General features: G+C 54.1%; 1 protein-coding gene across 6 annotated transcripts in view; it reads left to right on the forward strand.

The window, feature by feature from the left end:
* The window catches only part of ZER1 (zyg-11 related cell cycle regulator), a 30,030-nt gene extending 14,368 nt beyond the window's left edge, over positions 1 to 15,662 (forward strand). For 3 of the 6 annotated variants that reach the window (XM_027616506.2, XM_027616507.2, XM_027616508.2), the window contains 13 exons: positions 87 to 523; positions 835 to 1,011; positions 1,841 to 1,955; positions 2,122 to 2,268; positions 2,616 to 2,789; positions 6,849 to 7,064; positions 7,822 to 7,863; positions 8,025 to 8,144; positions 8,946 to 9,061; positions 9,378 to 9,566; positions 10,765 to 10,862; positions 12,564 to 12,666; positions 13,967 to 15,662. In XM_027616506.2, the coding sequence (XP_027472307.1) occupies positions 87 to 523; positions 835 to 1,011; positions 1,841 to 1,955; positions 2,122 to 2,268; positions 2,616 to 2,789; positions 6,849 to 7,064; positions 7,822 to 7,863; positions 8,025 to 8,144; positions 8,946 to 9,061; positions 9,378 to 9,566; positions 10,765 to 10,862; positions 12,564 to 12,666; positions 13,967 to 14,024 (1,992 nt within the window). In that variant the 3' untranslated portion in view covers positions 14,025 to 15,662. Of the gene's footprint in view, positions 1 to 86; positions 524 to 834; positions 1,012 to 1,840; positions 1,956 to 2,121; positions 2,269 to 2,615; positions 2,790 to 6,848; positions 7,065 to 7,821; positions 7,864 to 8,024; positions 8,145 to 8,945; positions 9,062 to 9,377; positions 9,567 to 10,764; positions 10,863 to 12,563; positions 12,667 to 13,853 lie in introns of all 6 variants that reach the window. The other 3 variants (XM_027616511.2, XM_027616509.2, XM_027616510.1) reach the window with 3 other exon arrangements.
* Positions 15,663 to 19,531: the final 3,869 nt, after the last annotated feature.

Here is a 19,531-nt window from a genome sequence, read left to right on the forward strand (position 1 = left end):
TGCCTGTGGTCTGGGGTCAGGCCTGGGGGTCGCCGGAGGTGGGGGTTGGTGGGCTGTGGTGATGACGGAGCTGTGCCTGCTACCAGGACCTGGTGGAGCTGTACCTGACCAACTGCGAGAAGCTGTCCGCCAAGAGTCTGCAGACGCTGAGGAGCTTTAGCCACACCCTGGTGTCCTTGAGCCTCTTCGGCTGTGCAAACATTTTCTATGAGGAGGAGAACCCAGGGGGCTGTGAAGACGAGTGCCTCGTCAACCCCACCTGCCAGGTGCTGGTCAAGGACTTCACCTTTGAGGGCTTTAGCCGCCTACGCTTCCTCAACTTGGGCCGCATGATCGACGGGGTCCCTGTGGAGTCCCTGCTACGGCCACTCAACTCCCTGGCTGCCTTGGACCTCTCAGGCATCCAGACGAGCGATGCGGCCTTCCTAACCCAGTGGAAAGACAGCCTGGTGTCCCTTGTGCTCTACAACATGGACCTTTCAGACGATCACATCCGGGTCATCGTCCAGCTGCACAAGCTACGGTGAGCTGCTGGCCCGGAGCTCACTGGGGTAAGGGTGGGGGGTGGGGGTTGGCAGTCCCAGGAGGTTTGTGAGCCCCTGGCCAGGCAGAAGTGGGTTTGGAAGAGTCAGTCCCCTTCCTTAAGCCCAGTGTTTTGGCTGCATCCCGGCTGTTCAGGGCCTTGGGGTGCCAGCAGGCTCTTCCCCAGAATGCCCTGGAGCAGCTGTGGCAGGGATGGGCCCTCCCGTGCCATGGGCTGAAAGAGCAGGGGTCTCTGAGGAAACCCCAACCCGTGTCCAGCTCCTGACCTTTGGCCCCCACTCCAATCTCCAGACACCTGGACATCTCCCGAGACCGCCTCTCCAGCTACTACAAGTTCAAGCTGACTCGCAAGGTGCTGAGCCTCTTTGTGCAAAAGCTGGGGAACCTGATGTCCCTGGACATCTCTGGCCACATGATCCTGGAGAACTGCAGCATCTCCAAGATGGACGAGGAGGCAGGGCAGACTAGGTGGGGACCCACCCGCCATGGTTGCCAGCAGGGTGTCATTCAACAAGCATTTATTTACCGAGCCAAGTCCTGTGCTGGGTGCTAGAGATAAAGAAACGAAGCAGGCCCTGCCCTCTGGAGTCTGTACGAGCTAATGGGGACAGAGGAGTCATTAATAGGACTGTGGTAGGGGAGGCACAGGGCTGTGGGGTTGCCCTGAGGATCAGGAAAGAGGAAGGAAGAATGGCATCCAAGCTGTCCTGAAAGCTCCTTCTGAGTTTGCCAGAGGAAAGGTGTTCCAGCAGAGGGAACAGCATACGCAAAGACTGGAAGGTGCAAGCTTGAGGAGTGACCAGGAAATTAGGACACTCAGCCTAGCTAGAGATCGGTGGCAGTGGTAGGATGGGCCAGCAGTGTCCACCATGCATTAGGTATCACAGCAGATAGGTTGCTTCCTGGCTCGGTTGGTTGAGAGATCCAATTCAAACCCATCCAGCTATAATTGGCTATAAGCCCTATTACCAGCCATACGTTTGCGGGGTTTGGTTGATGGGCATGTCCTTCATGATTGTTGGTAGAACTTTACATAAAGTGGACAAGTCCTCACTAGAAGGGCATATAGTATTTTCCAGAGATGGTTGTAACAGTATCTCCCATCCCACATGTTATACAATTTGACCTTGCCATCTTTCTGTCAAGAGGTGGGGGTCTATGTCCCAAAATACGAGACAGGAGGGCCTAGAAGGGGGCCCCAAGTAAACGCCTAGCCACCCTCAGGGAGGAGCCCTCCTGAATGAACCCAGGGCAGCCCCCGTCCATAGGCCACTGACCCAACACCCTCTTTCCCCAGCATTGAGCCTTCCAAGAGCAGCATCATGCCTTTCCGGGCCCTGAAGAGGCCACTGCAGTTCCTTGGGCTCTTCGAGACCTCCCTGTGCCGGCTGACACACATTCCCGCCTACAAAGTGAGAGAGAGAGTTGGGGAGGGGAGGAATACGGAGCCCTGGGACAAGGGGAGGGGGTGGCCTGGGGGCCCCACGGTGTCTACCCTGGGGCTAGAGATGGAGCTGGGATCTAGGGATCCTACCACTTGGCCTCTTCTGGGTGGTTCTGAGCATGTTCCATTCCCAGGTAAGTGGTGACAAAAATGAGGAGCAGGTGCTGAATGCCATAGAGGCCTACACGGAGCATAGGCCTGAGATCACCTCACGGGCCATCAACCTGCTTTTTGACATCGCACGCATCGAGCGCTGCAACCAGCTTCTTCGGGCCTTGAAGGTCAGCCTCAACCTGGGGGTCCTCGGTCTCCTGCCCATCCCCAGCTGGCAGGTGCTGGATTTGGTTGAGCCGGAGCCCCCGTCCCTCCTCTGCACCTCCTCCTCATCCCCGGGACTCCAGCCGTCCTACCCCCGAGCCCCAGGCCTGACTCGTCCCAGCACCGGCCTTGTCCCAGACCTGTGGCCCTCTCCTAGTTTCTGCCCGCCATCCTCACTTCTCTCAGAGAACAGGATTGGGATAAGCTGTAGCCCAGAGGACCCACCGCAGCCCCCTGGCAGAGCCCTCGGCCTGGCCTTGCACAACTTGAATGGGACGTGCCAACCCAGGCCTGTCCTGTCTTCCTACAGCTGGTCATCACGGCCCTCAAGTGCCACAAGTATGACAAGAACATTCAAGTCACAGGCAGCGCTGCCCTCTTCTACCTGACCAATTCTGAGTACCGCTCCGAGCAGAGCGTCAAGCTACGCCGACAGGTCATCCAGGTGGTGCTGAATGGCATGGAATCCTACCAGGAGGTGACGGTGAGCCCCCTACCCACGACAGCCCTGCATGCTCAGGCCCAGCCCCTCCTTTTCCCGTGCACCCTGTGTCCCAGCCTCACCAACCTGGTCCCTCAGGGGCCATCCTTTGCCGCCTGGCTCTGTACTGCACCCGCCCTTACCCACAGCATCCCTCCCAGACTCTGGGACCTGGCATTCAGGACCCTGTAACCCGGCCCCACCTGACCAGTCCATCCCCCACGGCCACCCCCCACCCAGGGACCCTGTTCTCCTCCTGCCCCTGGGCCTCTGCTCATGCTGACTCCTCAGCCCTTCTGCCCAGTAACACTCTGCTGCCGGGGGAGGAGGGATTGTTTTCCAATAGATGCTTTTATTATAAAAGTCACACAAATTTTGACCTTAGAAAAATTGTAATTACAGATAGAAAGAAAAAGAAACACCACCCATAATCCCACCACACAGAGATAGCCACCGTTGATGTTGGATACCAGTTGTTCTGGATTTCGCCCGTGCATGTTTATTTAGTAGATGGGGTCATTCTGCACTTACTGTTTGCATAATGTGGATTTTTATTTCAGCAGTGTCTTCTGAATGTGACCATCTCCCAGATCAACAAACATTTTTACAACAGAACTCTTAATGTTTTTTTTCTGATTATAAAAGTAAGACGTCTAATGCTTGAAAACAAACTCAAACACCACTGACCCTTGAACCTCATTGGTTTCAACTGTGCAGGTCCACTTAGATGTAGATTTCTTCTTTAAAGATTTTATTTATTTATTTATTTGAGAGAGAGAGAGAGAGAGAGAGAGAGAGAGAGTTAGGGGAGGAGCAGAGGAAGAGGGACTAGCCGACTCCATGCTGAGCACAGAGCCACGGAGCCACGGAGCCCAGAGCCTGATGGAGGGCTCGGTCCCACGACTCTGAGATCATGACCTGAGCTGAAATCAAGAGTCAGATGCTCAACCTACTGAGCCACCCAGGCACCCCTTTTTTTAAAAAACAGATTTATTCAGGGGCGTCTGGGTGGCTCAGTTGGTTAAGCGTCTGCCTTCGGCTCAGGTCATGATCTCAGGGTCCTGGGATCGAGCCCCGCATGGGGATCCCTGCTCAGCGGGAAGCCTGCTTCTCCCTCTCCCGCTCCCCCTGCTTGGGTTCCCTCTATCGCTGTGTCTCTTTCTGTCAAATAAATAAATAAAATCTTAAAAAAAACAGATTTATTTATTTATTTGAGAGAGATCGAGATCAAGCAGGAGCAGGGGTGGGAAGGGCAGAGGGAGAGAGAGAATCTTAGGCAGGCTCCGTGCCTAGCACAGAGCCCGACACGGGGCTCTATCTCACAACCCTGAGACCATGACCTGAGCCAAAATCAAGAGTCTGGACACTTAACTGACTGAGCCACCCAGGCACCCCAGATGCAGATTTTATTTGACAAATACAGTATACACTGTCAATGTATTTTCTCTTCCTCATGATTTCCTTACATATTCTTTGCTCTAGCTTACTTTATCGTAAGACTACAATATGTACCACATATAACATGCAGAATGTGTTAATTGACTATTGACGTTATGTAGTCAACAGTAGGGTATTAGTGGTGAAGTTCTGGGAGGAGTCAGAAGTTATTCGTGGATTTTCAGCTACACGGCAGTGGGTGCAGAGGAGGTCGGTGCCCCTAACTCTCAGGTTGTCCAAGGGTTGACCATGATATGAAAATGTGTTGGGACGCCTGGGTGACTCAGTCGGTTAAGTGTCTGACTTCGGCTCAGGTCATGATCCCAGGGTCCTGGGATCGAGTCCCTTGTCAGGCTCCTTGCTCAGCAGGAAGCCCGCTCCTCCCTCTCCCTCTGCCTGCCACTCCCCCTGCTTGTGCTCTCTCTCTGTGTGTCAAATAAATAATAAAATCTTAAAAAGAAAAAAGAAAATGTGTTAACTACAGAGTGAAAGTTGTCCCCAGTCCAGCTCTCCTCCCCCTCACAGCTGGGCTTAACCGTTGTGTTATAGTTGTTGGTTATCAGCACAGTGTTCGGCATCCTCACCCAGGGAAGGCCGCTCTGGAGCACACTGTGAGCTGGAGCTGGGAGGCAGTGGCCAAGCCCTATCCCCACAGAGTAGCAGGCCGGGCTGACCCACAGGCCCGGGCTATAGTCACTGAGTTAGCCCCTGTGTGCTATTTCAAATAAGGCTTTGCTGACTCTACTCAATTGCTTATCCTTATAATACATGACTAAAAGGGGCATTGCCAGGGCAGTGAATGGGTAGGTGTCTTTTTAAAGCATCTGGGACGTACTTTCGAATTATCCTCCTGAAAGTCTCTGTAGGGATGAGAAGGCCTGCTTTCCCACTGCCTGCCAACTCCAGACTTTAGAGCAACTGTTTTCTACATTGAGATTGATCTTATCTTCAGGTAAAAGGGCTGTCTTTTTTTTTTTTTTTTTTTTTTTACAAAAATGCTAGTTGAAGACTCCCAAACAAATTAATAAACTCTATCAAAGAAATGGAAATTAAAATGACGAGATACCACATTTCATCTCAAGAGACCGATGATCCTCAGCGTTGACAGAGGTCAGGGGAGAGTACTTTCACATACTTCTCACTGGTGAGGTATGAATTGTACCACCGTTTTGGAGGCCAACTGGCAGAATTTGCCAAAACTGGAAATGCATTGATGTTTGGGCCTATGTATTCCACAATTCAGATGTTTTTTAGAGGAAGAAGATATACATACATCCACCCTTTTTAATTAAAGATAAATTAGAGGAAACCAGAATGTTTTAGCAATAGGGACCTGGAAAAGTAACATACTCCCACAATGGGATATTATGGTAAATCTGTACATCCCTAATGTGGAAAGATGTCCACTGCATATTGATAAGTGAAAAGTTTTGGACCAATATGTATAATATCGTTTTTTGCCTCACCTCTCCCCCAAATATATATTTGTATTTGCATGATAGAAAAATCTAGAAGGACATGCACCAAACTTTGAATAGCGATTACTTCTGGGGAATAAAGTGAGAGACTTTAACTTTTTGCTCAAATACTACTATTTGAACTTTTTACAGTGAGTAAGTATTGGCTCTTGTAATTTAAAATAAATTTTTTCTCAAATTAAAAAATGTATGTGTAATTTTGGGGGAAAAGTTAACTAAGGGGCTACCCTCTAAATTACGTAATTAATAAAGTACAATGATCTCCCAAAATCTAACGAGAAAGGATGGAAGGAAATTAAATTACAGGCATACGCTCCAAGAATACTTTAAAAAAAAATCCACAGACAACGCAAAAAGAAATCGAAGATGTCGAGGAGCGTGAGGCCTCCTACTCTGCCAGTAGAACTGCCAACTGGTACAGCCACTTTGGTAAACTGTCTGGTTCACCTGGTCAAGTCGAAGACATGCACGCCGTGTGACCCAGAAGAAACCATGTGTGTGGACGCCAAGATGCATGCACGAGCATCATTTGAAGTTGCCAAACACTGAAGCCCCCTCAGATGCCCACCAACAGTGGGATGGGCAAATGAATTCAAGTACCGTAATGCAGTGGACGAATGAATGCTTTTCAGCTGCTTATAACAACATAGGTGATCTTGCAAACCTATGGTAAACAACAATAAGCAAGATGCTAGAGAATCTCTCGTGTAAGTTTATCTTGCAAACCTATGGTAAACAACAATAAGCAAGATGCTAGAGAATCTTTCATGTAGACTAGCAGGGACAGTAGTTCTCTCTAGTGTGGAGAGGGGCCGAAGACCAGGAAGGGACCTATGGGAATTTCCGGGTGCCGGCAGTGTTCTATTTCCTGACCCAGGCTGTGGTTACATGGTTGCCGAAAAGCTTGTTTGCTTCATAAATGCTCGTAAAACTATACATTTGTGTTTTATGTCCTCTCTGTATGAAAATTATATTTTACAGTTTTTTTAAACATAAAAAAAAAAAAATAGCCTTGGAGGCTCCTCTTCCAGAAAGCCTTCCTGGACCACTTCAGCTCTGGATGATCTCACGCCTCTAGAGCGCCCCTGGAGTCCAGCTCCCGAGTCCGACCCTGACTGTGCTTCCCTTGTCTCCTGTCCTGGCCCAGGTCCAGCGGAACTGCTGTCTGACCCTCTGTAACTTCAGCATCCCCGAGGAGCTGGAATTCCAGTACCGCCGGGTCAACGAGCTCCTGCTCAGCATCCTCAACCCCACTCGGCAGGACGAGTCGATCCAGCGCATCGCCGTGCACCTGTGCAACGCCCTGGTCTGCCAAGTGGACAATGACCACAAGGAGGCCGTGGGCAAGATGGGCTTCGTTGTGGTGCGTGCCCTCGGGTGGCCCCGCCTCCCCTCCCTCCCTGCCTGCCTTCTCCAGAGCCCCTCTGCCGCCTGAAGGATTTCAGCTAGACCAAAGGAAGAATCTCCTCACCATGAATGTAGCTTATGTCCCCGTAGATTTGCTCCGCCTAAAACATTCTGGCATCTTCTCCCAGCCGCTCCAGCTGCCCACTTGGTCCCACTGTCCAAGCCACTCCTGGCTCCTCGGACCAGGTCCCCTGTTAGGTCTTTCTCACTGGGGTTAAATAAGTATCTGAGGGACTGTCTGTTTAATGTCGGCCTCCCCACTGGGTTGTGAGTTCTGTAGGGAAAGATGCCACACTCTTGCCTTCTTCCGTCATGACATCCCCAGCACTTTCTAGCATGGGGCCTGGCACACAGTGGGAAGAGTTAAGTATTTGCTGAAGAGTGGAAGGAAAGAATGAGGAAGGAGCATCTGTTCTCCTCTTTCTTTAGCGCTGGATAGGCTGGAGCCCACAGAGGGGAGGGCCAGGCCCAAAGCTACATAGGGAACCAGGGTCGAGCCAGGACTAGCACCCAGGTCTCCCGATGCTAGGGACCAAGTCTGTGGGTTGCACTTCTTCAAACAGCCCCCCTAGACCAGATAGGCACATTTGGTCTTTTCAGGATGCATTAGCCAGGAGTAGAAGTGCTGATTCTCCTCTATCCATCTTGGTTCTTGGGGGACACAGTAGCTCTTGAGCCCTGGCCCCCCCGCAAGTTCTCTTCTCTGCCCACAGACCATGCTGAAGCTGATTCAGAAGAAGCTGCTGGATAAGATAGTAAGTCGAGCCTTCATGAAGCCACTCTGCCCCTCCCCTAGCCCGAGAGGGGATGGTTTATCCCCGGAGGATACCCAGGTTTTGTTAGGGGGCGCCCTCGCAGGTGTCAGGAGCCTGCAGGGCCCTCCAGGTGAGCTGTGCTGAGCCCACTGTCCCTTCAGTGTGACCAGGTGATGGAGTTCTCCTGGAGCGCCCTATGGAACATCACGGACGAGACGCCCGACAACTGCGAGATGTTCCTCAATTTCAATGGCATGAAGCTCTTCCTGGACTGCCTGAAGGTACTGCCCGTGTCCAGCGAGGCGGCCTCCTTGACCACACACACAGCCACTCTTCTGTCCCCAGGCGTCCCACCACCCAGATCCGTCAGCAGCCCCTCTCCCCATGGTTCCCACGGAAGGGCAGTGGGGGCCGACTTACAGGCCCACCCCTCTCTCAGAGCCCTCCCTCCCAAGGGAAAACCCAGTCCCATCCTCCTCCACAGCGATTTCTCGGGCTGCCCACAGTCTGGCTGGGGTTCACTGGGATGTCAGCTGGATAGAATTCTGTCCAGGAGGATGGTCTTTTAAAAGTCATCATTGGGGCACCTGGCTGGCTCAGCTGGTAGAGCATACGACTCTTGATCTCAGGGTCATGGGTTCAAGCCCCACGTTGGGCATAGAGCTTCCTTTAAAAAAATAAATTACAAAATGGTAGCAATTATAAAAAATAAATATAAAACTCATCCTTTATTTTCTTGCTCGAGTTTCTACAAAGTTTCCCTTCAACTAATACTTTGAGCTTTTGGCAAATAGAACCATGTTTGTCCTCTTTGGAGTTTTTTAGGTCAGATCTCCATTCAGCCTTTGATTTTGTAGCAAGGAGTCCCCACCATTTGAATCCTGTATGGTATGTACCCAACACTGTATTCGGTGCAATAGAAGATGTGAGGGCAGCACATTGCTCCCCCTCTTTGTCTAGTTGGAGTGGCCAGATACCCATAAAGTTTCTAGGCTAACAGTACCAGACACTTCACAACACAACAGTACCAGACACTAAGTAAGTCCTAATTGATGTGGCCCCAATGGCTCTCATTTTGCCAGGAATTCCCAGAGAAGCAGGAACTGCATCGGAACATGCTAGGACTCTTGGGAAATGTGGCCGAGGTGAAGGAGCTGCGGCCCCAGCTAATGACTTCCCAGTTTATCAGTGTCTTCAGGTTGGTATTTCTTTCCCTTTTTGCCTTGGTTGCCAGGATGCTCAAGGCTGTAGTCTGTGTTCAGTTGCAGCAACTGCTCTCTGCCTAGGTTTCCGTTAGAAATGTCACCTTCCGTCTACAAGTGGTTTCTCTCAAGCCTCCATAAATGGTCCTCTTGTGGCTATGTCTTCAGCAACCGCAGATCTTTAGAATAGTCACCTGGGTATGGATAATAGGTGATAAGTCAGCAACGCCTCTGGCATCCGGTTTGTAAGCTGGGGCCCAGCAGCTGGTGTCTGAAGAGGGACTTGGAGGGATTTTTCTCTCTTCTTGGCAGCAACCTGCTGGAGAGCAAGGCCGATGGGATTGAGGTTTCATACAATGCCTGCGGTGTCCTCTCCCACATCATGTTCGATGGGCCTGAGGCGTGGGGCATCTGCGAACCCCAGCGGGAGGAGGTGGAGGAGCGCATGTGGGCAGCCATCCAGAGCTGGGACATCAACTCTCGGAGAAATATCAATTACAGGTGCGGAGCGGGGATGGCAGGGAGGGGTGTGTGAGTGGGGTCCGTGGGCAGACAGGACGCTCGTTCCCAGCAAGGCCTTTCTTCTCATCTCCTGTCGGCTCTCCCTGAGGGACAGCCCCCACACAGCCCACATCTCACCCATAAAGCTGGGTGCATCTTTCATGTAGAGCAGTGTACCCAAAGCATGTAGTTTACAAACATTTGAGACGTGCTTATTTGTGGGAAGAAAGAAAAAGAAGAGGAAAATAGCGACACGCACTAGGGAACAAAACAGAAACCATTCGTGAGCTTGCTCCCTGAAAGAACCCCTACTCCCAGTCTGGCGCCCCCCCTCCCAGCACTTTCCCTCTGCACTGAGTTCGTTCTTTGCAGTGCAGCTGGTGTCCAGTCTTCCTATCTCATGGCTGGATTTGCAGCCACAAGATAGGGGTCTCCCTCCTCAGGTCGTGACTGGGTCACTTTCTGGGTGTGGATGGGCCATCTTGTACTGTGACACTGACATCAAAAACCCATACTGGGGGACACCTGGGTGGCTCAGTTGGTGAGGTGTTTGCCTTCAGCTCAGGTCATGATCCCGGGGTCCTGGGATCGAGCCCTGCATCGGGCTCCTTGCTCAGCGGGGAGTCTGCTTCTCCCTCTGCCTGCCGCTCCCCCTCCTTGTGCTCGTTCTCTCTGACAAATGAACAAAATCTTAAAAAAAAAAAAAAAAGAAAACCGACATTGGGAGGAGCAGGCTCATGCTTCTGGCTTTGCCCAGGCTCCGGTGACTGCCGTTTCCAAGGAGACATGAGCTGGAGTCACTGGCCCAGGGGGTTTGCATTTTCAGGCTCTGGGGCCATGACTCCAGGGTGGCCTGTAGAAGGCCATTATAAGAAGTGCAGTCTCATCTCTGTTTCTCACGGTACTTCTCCCTGCCTCCCCAAGACCAGCTCTCTCCTCCTTGCCGAGGTCCCCCATTTCTGCACCGCCTAATCAGCGTCCCTCCTGCCTCCCTTACATGCCCCTGCTCTTGACCTCTCTCACAAGCGAGCTCCCTTCATGGAGCCTGAAGGGCCCGATGCCCCCGTGTCTGCTGCAGCCTACTAGACTGCTCGTGGGTTTTCTGTAGGACCCTCCAGGAAGGAGCTTTCCAGCAGGAGAAGACGCACTCCCACAATCCTTGGCATCAGAAGTGACCCTGATCTCTGTCTTTCTACAGGTCATTTGAGCCAATTCTTCGCCTCCTTCCCCAGGGCATCTCCCCTGTCAGCCAACACTGGGCCACCTGGGCCCTGTACAACCTAGTGTCTGTCTACCGTGAGTACCCACTCGCCCTTCGTTCGGACATGGGGCTGCTCACCAGGCAGCAAGCACACTTGCCCCCAGGGAACTTATAACCTGGGTGCGTAGTACTGAGAGAGCTGGCATCAGTGTCTGTACCTGGGAACACAGCCCTCCACTTTCCAGCATCTGTGGGACGCCCAGCAGAATGGCTGGCCCTGCCCCATCACCAGAAGCAAGCCTGGCAGGCCCGACGGCCCATCCAGAGTTCCCAGACAGCTTTCTTAATGTCTCCTGCTTCCATAGAAGTGAATAGTCAAAAATCTCCATGCCTTCTGCAGGACAGAGTAAGACCAACCCAAAGAACTAAGCCCCAAGGAAACAGCTTTCCAAGAGAACAGGAGAGAACTTTATAACAGAATTCTAACTTTATTCCTCAGAGAGCGCCCCATCCTGCCATAGAAGAGCCTGGACCGTCCTCTACTGGGCGGCTCTGGGGGGAGGAGAGAGAAGGGCTATAGCACTAGGAGACCCGGACGACAGGCCTCGTTCTCTTTCTTACTGGTTACGTGACCTCGTGCAGGCCATTTAACCTCTCTGGGCCTCGGTTTCCTCCTCTGTAGAATGGGGCCAGCGATAATGCCTACCGCATAAGATCAGTGTGAAAAGAGAACCAGCACAAAGTGCCCAGTTCGGTGCCTGGATCCTGCTCAGTCCCGTTAACTGGCAAAATGGATCAGAGTGCGGGTTCTGGGGGCAGACATCTGGCTTTGAACCCTGGCTCTCCCACTGGCTGTAGCTGTGTTGCTTTGAGCAGGTTTCTCAACCTCTCTGTGCCTCAATTTCCTCATCTTTAAAATGGGATAAAAATAGGATTGCTGTGAAATAAGGCATGTAAAGTGCTTGGAACAGTGCTTGGCCCATACCAACTCTTCAATGAGCATCAGCCTTTTTCACCACTACTTGAGGTTAGTCTTCCTAAAAAGTAGCACCTGACCTCAGAGAGGCAGTATAGTCCAGAGGGAAGAGCCCTGAGCTGGGACTCCCTCGGACAAGCTTCCAGAATGACTTTGGATGAATTACTTCCTCCCTCTGAACCTCGGTTCTTTCATCTGTAAAATGGAGATCGTAAAAGTAGCTCTGACTACATAGCTACGTAGAGGGGGCGGGGGTTGAGAGGTGGGGAGGGTCCACTGAAATGCCTGTGTTCTCCATGGAGCATAAAGCCCTGGATCCTGAGCACTAGAATATTCTTTATTGGCGTGAACCGTGAACCACCCAATAATAGGAAGGAATGCTGCTTCCAACCTGGCTGGCCACCAGAATCACCTGGTAGTATACTGTGAAAAATACAAATAAATACGGGTTCCTGGGTCTGTTGACTCAGAATACCCAAGGGCAGGGCTTAGGAATCTGTATTTTTACAAAAACTTCTCTGAGAATAGAAGCCACTGGTTTGGGTGTTATTTCCCATGGGTGAGCTGTGGAAAGAAACGTGGCTGCGTCCCAAAGTAGCCTTTGCCAAGGATTCACCCCTTGCTCCCCCAGTGGGCCCAGGAACTCGGGCCCACGGGGCTGGGCAGACAGGCGGCTCCCAGGTGCAGCGGTCCTCACCCAGGCCTGCGTCTCCACTCCCCCCACCCCTCGGGGAGGGCAGCCCTCGCAGCAAGGGTGGGTTCTGGGTCACAGGCTGCTGGAAGACCGACCTGGTCACCTGCTCTCCGCCCCTCCCCACAGCGGACAAGTACTGCCCCCTGCTGATCAAAGAAGGGGGGCTGCCCCTGTTGAGGGACATGATCAAGATGGCGACCGCTCGGCAGGAGACGAAGGAAATGGCCCGGTAAGAGACGGGCAGTGTTTCTGCTTGCAGCCTCGGTGTGGGGGAGCGGGGGGCACCATGGGGGGCCCCCTGAGATTCGCAGGGGCAAGTCGGGGTGAAGTGTGGAGGCAGACAGCATACTGCTGTCCAGCGGGGCCCTCCCTGAGTGTCATTCCGGCCACAGTGTGGCCGGAAACTCGATCGTCCGGCTCTGCGCAGAGCATCATTGCCCTCCTCCGTAAGCTTCATTTTCTCTCACTCCAGTGAATTCCATCCTCTCCTCCCTGGCCCTTACCGAGTTAGATCAGAATTCATTATTTTTGGCCAAAGACCTTCCAATGAAAGAGGACACCCCGTGGCAAAGTATATTCTAGAGAACTGGCGGGCGAGTGCAAATGGGTTTGCACACGTGGGGGTGTGAAGCCGTGCACAGGGCAGAGCTGCCAGTCCCTTTGAACATCTACCCCAGTCCCTTTGCACATCTCTGTAAGACCTGAGATGTGTATCCAAGCCAGCCGACCTGTCTGAAGCAGGTGTGAGTGGCACCAAGAGGGAGCTCAGAAGTCACTCCGCCCATCCCACTCCTGTCCCACTCTGGGCACCCCTCACTTCCTAAGAGGCAGTAGGCACCTCTTTAGCACATGGAGGCTGCAGTGAACACTGCCCCCTGTCCCCGACCAACCCAAGGTCCATCCAAGGTCCCAGGTGACACCTGACTGCAGTGGGGCAGCGGTTCTCAAGGGTCAGTCTGGAGGGGGCGCAAGACCAGGGCTCTGAGCACCAGTGGCAGGGGTTCCCCGAGACCGCTGCACCGGGCCTGGCCGCTGGAGGGTGTCAGGGGCCCTCATGCTGGCACGGCTGCCCTGGCCCCACCTAGCCTGCCTCGGGCCCAGGATCTCCTGGCAAATCTGACATGCAGGCAGTCTGGGGACCGCTAGTAGGCTGCCCGGGTAGGCAGGGGGAAAGTGAAGAAGGCAGCGGTGCTCAAGAAAGGAGCAGGGAGGGTTGTGAAAGTCAGGCCTGAGCCAATTTAGGGGAGCCCCTAAACAGTGAGGCCCTGGGGCTGAGAGGTAGGGAAGGGAGGCCCGAGGAGGAGGGAGGGGGGCACAGGGGGGCCGATCGTATTGGTGGCCACAGGTGCCATGTCCTGGGCACTCGGCATGTGCCAGCCACCCCGCCAGCACCCCTAAACACACCTCCTCCGTCAGCATCAGCATCACTGCTGACATTTGCTAGCAAATCCAGTGGCCTCATCTGCCGGGAGGAGCCAGGCCCACCCGACCCAAGGCCGCCCTCTGATCCTCTCTCCCGTGGTCTCCAGCAAGGTGATTGAGCACTGCAGTAACTTTAAAGAGGAGAACATGGACACGTCCAGATAGAGGCCTCCGCCCCCACGGCCGCCACTGCTCTGGACCACAAGGCTGGGAGGAAGCTCTCAAGCAGCCCAGCGGGCGGACCCCCACCCGGGAGCCTCCCACTGGATGAAGGGACACGGGGACTTTTGCACAACCGACGCTTTTCCTTAACATTAGTGAGATATATATATATTATATATATATATATATATATATATTATTTTTTTTGGTTAGGAAGTGTGAAGTTTTGTGTGTATGATTTCTGTACAAAAACAAAAGAACACTCCTTGAGTCCCTGCAGCTTCCTTGGCCACTCTCAAGCCCCACCTCCAAGCCTTCATTGCTGCCGCTCACTCCTACCCCCTTCAGACTCAATGCCTCTAAGTTGTGAGAGTCCGGGCCTTTCCCAGTGACCTCAGACCCTGGCCTCGCTTCCCATTAGGAGAGGCAGCGGGCTTCTAACAGCCCACTCCCGCACCCCAACCCACCCGCCAAAGCCTGAGAACCCCATCTGGGCTCCTGGGTGTGGCTGCTGGGGTTTGGGATGAAAACTAGCCCCACTGGGTCTCCCGAATGCCTTGGTGCTCCCAGCCGTGGGCCATCTGGGGCAAGGAAGTGAGTGCCCAGGCCCAGGCCGCCCCAGCCCCTGGGGATCCTCAGGAGCGGGGCTCCGAGGAGCCCCGCCAGTTCTCTGGCCAGGCCTGCCTGAGGCCACGCTGCTATGGAGGCTGCCTCCTGGTCTCCCACCAGGTCCCAGGCTACTGAAGGCCCCAGCCCAGGGCTGGTCAGAACTCAGGCAGATTCCACTGCCCCTTCTGCCAAACATATTCAGCACTCGCCCCAGCCCTGGGAGCCAGCACCGCTGGGGCCAGGGGCTTGCTCCTCACTCCCCAGCCCTTCCCCTGCCCCAAGCACCCATGGTGCCCAGGCACCCCACCAGCAGAACTGAGCCGGCCTCTTTTGCCCCTCCCCTCCCCGCCCCGCTGCCCGGAGGACCCCACACGTCTCTCGGTGAGGCAGGAGGTCCCCACTCCAGCCGGACCCGCAGCAACAGGTAGCTGCCTCCAGACCAGCACTGGGCACAGCCTACGGTGGCCCCATTGGCCATTCTGAGCCCCTCCTCCCTGCCCCCAGGCTTTACCTTGGGAACCTCTGTGCTGTGTTTCAGAGAAGTGTGAGCTGCAAATGTATCCTGAAATATCTTGTGGTCCTCCCTTGATGTAACTCCGAATTGCTTCTCTGGAGACAGGCGGCGGCGAGGAGGCCCCCCCCACCCCCCAGAATAAAGCGCTGGGGGAGCAGGGCCGACTCTGCAGGCATCCCCGAGGGGATGACCTTTCTTCCTTCCTCCTTCCCTGGGCCCGTGTGTGGATTCTGCTAGCGTTTCTGCCTGGAGGTAGAACAGGCTGGATGAGCAGCCCAGGGGAGAGGCACCAGGCCTTCTCCCCCTGAAGTCTGTCCCTGCCAGCCCTGGGAAGGAGGCGGCTGCCCTTCTCTTCCCAAGCTTGGCAGACAGGCCACAGCTGGCCCGCCCCTCCATGCTCACATGGCCTGAGCCAGACCCTGGGCAGAGGTCACGTCGCGTTGCTTTACCACCTGGGGCCTGGGTAAATGTCTGTACTTTGGGATGTCACAGAAATACATTTTTGTGCAAAGTGGAAAGAGCAGAGTGTCTTTTTTTTGCGGAAGGGATGGGGTCAGGAGACGGGCTGGAGCCACTTCGGGCACTGGGCCTTGAATGAGGGGACCTGGAGTGGGGAGGGTGCCTCGGGTCGATTCATGTGCCCAGCCTGGAGGGCCAGTCAACTGCAGCCTGGGGACAGGTGGCAGATTGGGCTGAAGTACCTGCCTGCTCTCATTCTCCCCACGCCCCCATGCCCAGACACGGGTACAGCTCTCAGCAGGCCCCCTGCCAGAGTGGTCCAGTCTGATGGTAGAGACGATGTTCCGTGTGAGATTAGGGACCCAGTGTGCAGTGGGCAGGGAGCACAGAGAGGGTGCCTGCCGTGGGCTGGTAGGACTGGCGGGGGACCCGCACTTCAGCGAGGGCAGAGCACCCTCAGTGTGGAGGTAAGAGACAACATCGTGTCCCCAAGCAGGCAGGGAGGCTTCTCACGAGAGGAGACGTGTGAGCTGAATCCAGCAAAAGACAAGGCTGCCGGGGGGGTTAAGCGTCCGACTCTTTTTTTTTTTTTTTAAGATTTTATTTATTTATTTATTTGACAGAGAGACACAGCGAGAGAGGGAACACAAGCCGCGGGAGCAGGAGAGGAAGAAGCAGGCTTCCCGCCAAGCAGGGAGTCCGATGTGGGGCTCGATCCCAGGACCCTGGGATCATGACCTGAGCCAAAGGCAGACACCCAACGACTGAGCCACCCAGGCGCCCGACTCTTTTTTTTTTTTTTAAAGATTTTATTTATTTATTTGAGAGAGAATGAGAGCACGAGAGGGAAGAGGGTCAGAGAGAGAAGCAGATTCCCTGCTGAGCCGGGAGCCCGCTGTGGGACTCGATCCCGGGACTCCAGGATCATGACCCGAGCCGAAGGCAGTCGCTTAACCAACTGAGCCACCCAGGTGCCCCGTGTCCGACTCAATTTCAGCTCAGGTCATGCTCTCACGGTCACGGGATCGAGCCCCATGTTGGGCTCCCCATTTGGTGGGTACTGTCCTTGAGATTCTCTCCCTCTCCCTCTGCCCCTCCCCTCCTCTAAAATAAATAAATCCTAAAATAAAAAAAAAAAGACGGCTGCCAGGTCTGGCCATGGGGGAGCCACGGAAAGAGCATGGAAAGGCACGGCAGACAGAGGGCCCTGCTGGAGGGGCCTTCCCGGGAGAGCCAGGAAGCTGCCCCCTGTAGCTGCCGCAAAGCAAAGGAACAAGGGCACGAGCAGGAGGCCACAGAGAAGCGGCTGGGCGTCCGGCTTTGTCCCGGCGTCACCGCCGACCATGCCCTCGGTGCTCCTGAGGCACTAGTAAGGCTGCACCCAATCGAGGAGAGTGGTTCCCCAAAGAACAATCTAGGTGCTCGTGGCCGATCGAAGGGGATCATTCCCCGACAAATGCCAGGCGGGTGTGTGCCCAATGCCCAGAGACAAAGACTCGCTCCTCGACCGAACTCTAGTCAGGCTCCCCTGGGCCCTCTTCTCAGCTAGGACTCAACCCGGGCCCATCAGAGCCCTACTACGTACGGGCTCTCACCACAAGTGATTTTGTCCATGTCCCTCCCCTGCCTTAAAACAACCACTGGGGCGCCTGGGGGGCTCAGTCGTTACGCATCTGCCTTCCGCTCAGGTCGTGATCCCAGGGTCCTGGGATCGAGCCCCGCATCGGGCTCCCTGCTCCGCGGGAAGCCTGCTTCTCCCTCTCCCGCTCCCCCTGCTTGTGTTCCCTTCTCGCTGTGTCTCTCTCTGTCACATAAAATCTTAAAAACAAAACAAAACACTTAACCACTAAGGTGGTTTCTAACAGCTCAAGGTCGCAGCCCTAGGATGACCCCAGTCCCCCTTAAAGGGCCTCCCTGAGAGCGCTCAGGATGCCAAAAGGATTTACTGTTTATTTTAGCCACCACCTGAGCAGAGCCCCCCCCCCGCCCCCCCGCCCCCCCCCCCCCCCCCCCCCCCCCCCGAAGCATTTACTAAAAAGGGCTTACAGTCGGGAATCTTCCTCTGCCCCTTTGAAATGTATTGTGTCTTCTACAACTCCGGAGACCTGAGAGCCATTCCTTCAAAGAGCAATGCTCAGGAAGAATCCGGCCTCCATCTCGCAGTCCCTGGGGGAGGTCAGGCACCTAACTTCAACTGTTACCAGCTAGCACACACAGCTGGCCTACTCAGCATTTACACTGACCGACGCTTTGTAATTTTTCACTTCCCTGAGTCTGCTCAAGCCACCGCCATTCCCTCTCCCTCCACTCCCTCCTGCTCCCTTTAAAACACCCAGTCACCTCTGTACAAAGCAGAGTTGCATTCAATTTACACTGCAATAGCATGGTACTGATGAAAATCTGTCCTTACCACTTTTAACTAGTGTCTGACTTTGTCTATCTTTCACACCAGCACAGGGCCTGACTCATGGAAGCTTCAGGATGATTTAAGTGTTTCCATTCAGCACACTAAGTCACCCATTGCAGTAACCAAGACTGAGTTGCAAGTGACAGTCACTCAACTCAAATACTTACCCAGGCTAGTCAAAGGTGGGAGGGAGTTCAGTAAAGGAACCTAGAGGTTAAGATCAGCTTCAGGAATAGCTGGATCCAGGGGCCCAGACAACGTTGCTAAGACTCTCTCACTCCCTCTTTCAGTGCTGCTTATCTCTATGACTCTGTGAGTTGACTTCATTCTCTCCTGCCACAGTCTCCCTCCACATAGTGTAAAGACAGCTGCCAGTTACCTTTACATCCTAATTCCTTATGTTTGAGTTGGGAGAGAATGCCCCTTTCTCTCTCAGCATTTACAGTACTCTTCTAGAATGATTCTGATTGGCTCTGCTGAGTCACATGTCCACCACCTAGGACCAATTACTGGGGGCATTGAGATAGGGAACCAGGTTTGGCTCTCTAGAGTCACATGCCCACATCTTGTCTCCTGCCACCCTGTGGAGTGAGGGACACAGTTCCTCCAGAACCACATGGGATGGGGAAGCATCAGTTCCCCAACAGAAAAGGGGATGCTGAGCTGACAAAACAGATGCCAGAAGGGGCATCTGGAGGAGCCGGAAGGGCGGATCTGTCGGAGAAGGTGGATGTTGGTATCCGTGGGAAGTGTGGCTGGAAAGGTGGGACTGAATGGGGAATGCCCTGGGGACACAGTTGAAGGAGGGTGAACAGTGAACGATGATGAGGTTTCGTCTGAGATAGCCCGAAGCCTCGGGTTGGATAAGTCCTTCCGGCAGGGTGAGGTGTTGGTTTATAGCGGGGGAGACGACAGTCGCGTGCTAGACACTGGCTGTACCTGCATTATTTAATCCTCCCGACCACCTTGGCAGGGGGGGATGCTGTCATCAGTCTTCACTACAGAGCCAGAAAACAGAGCTCAGAGTGGTTAGGAACCTGCCCAAGCTCACACAGGTTAGGAAGGGGCAGTGCTGGTACTTCTGACTCTGACTCCACTTGGGCCCCTCCTACCCAGGATCTGCACCACGGACGACCACTTTGCCCTCATCCTGTTTGCAATATCTAAAAATGAATAGCAAGGCGGTAAGGGTGTCACCACGGAGCAACCGAGGCCGAGTCCTTACCCTCTACAGACCTCAGGCATCACACCCTCGAAACCTGCACAACACAAGCTGGAGTCACACCAAACACCTTGAACATGGAAGCGCCCAGGGAACTGTACGCATGCGCGAGGCCGTGGGGATGGGGAGGGCGGGGTGGGAGCCCAAGGGGGCGGGGTCAAGACTCGCGCCTGCTCCTCGGCTTTCGAAAGTTACCTGGCTGGTGGGGGCTGGGGTTGGGGGAGTTACCAGCTGCGCGCGCGCCGACCCCGCCCCCAACCTCTTCAGGCACCTGTTGGCTCGAGGGCCCCCTCAGCCGC

This window comes from Zalophus californianus, chromosome 13 (assembly GCF_009762305.2).
Source record: "Zalophus californianus isolate mZalCal1 chromosome 13, mZalCal1.pri.v2, whole genome shotgun sequence".
Classification (NCBI taxonomy): Eukaryota; Metazoa; Chordata; class Mammalia; order Carnivora; family Otariidae; genus Zalophus; species Zalophus californianus.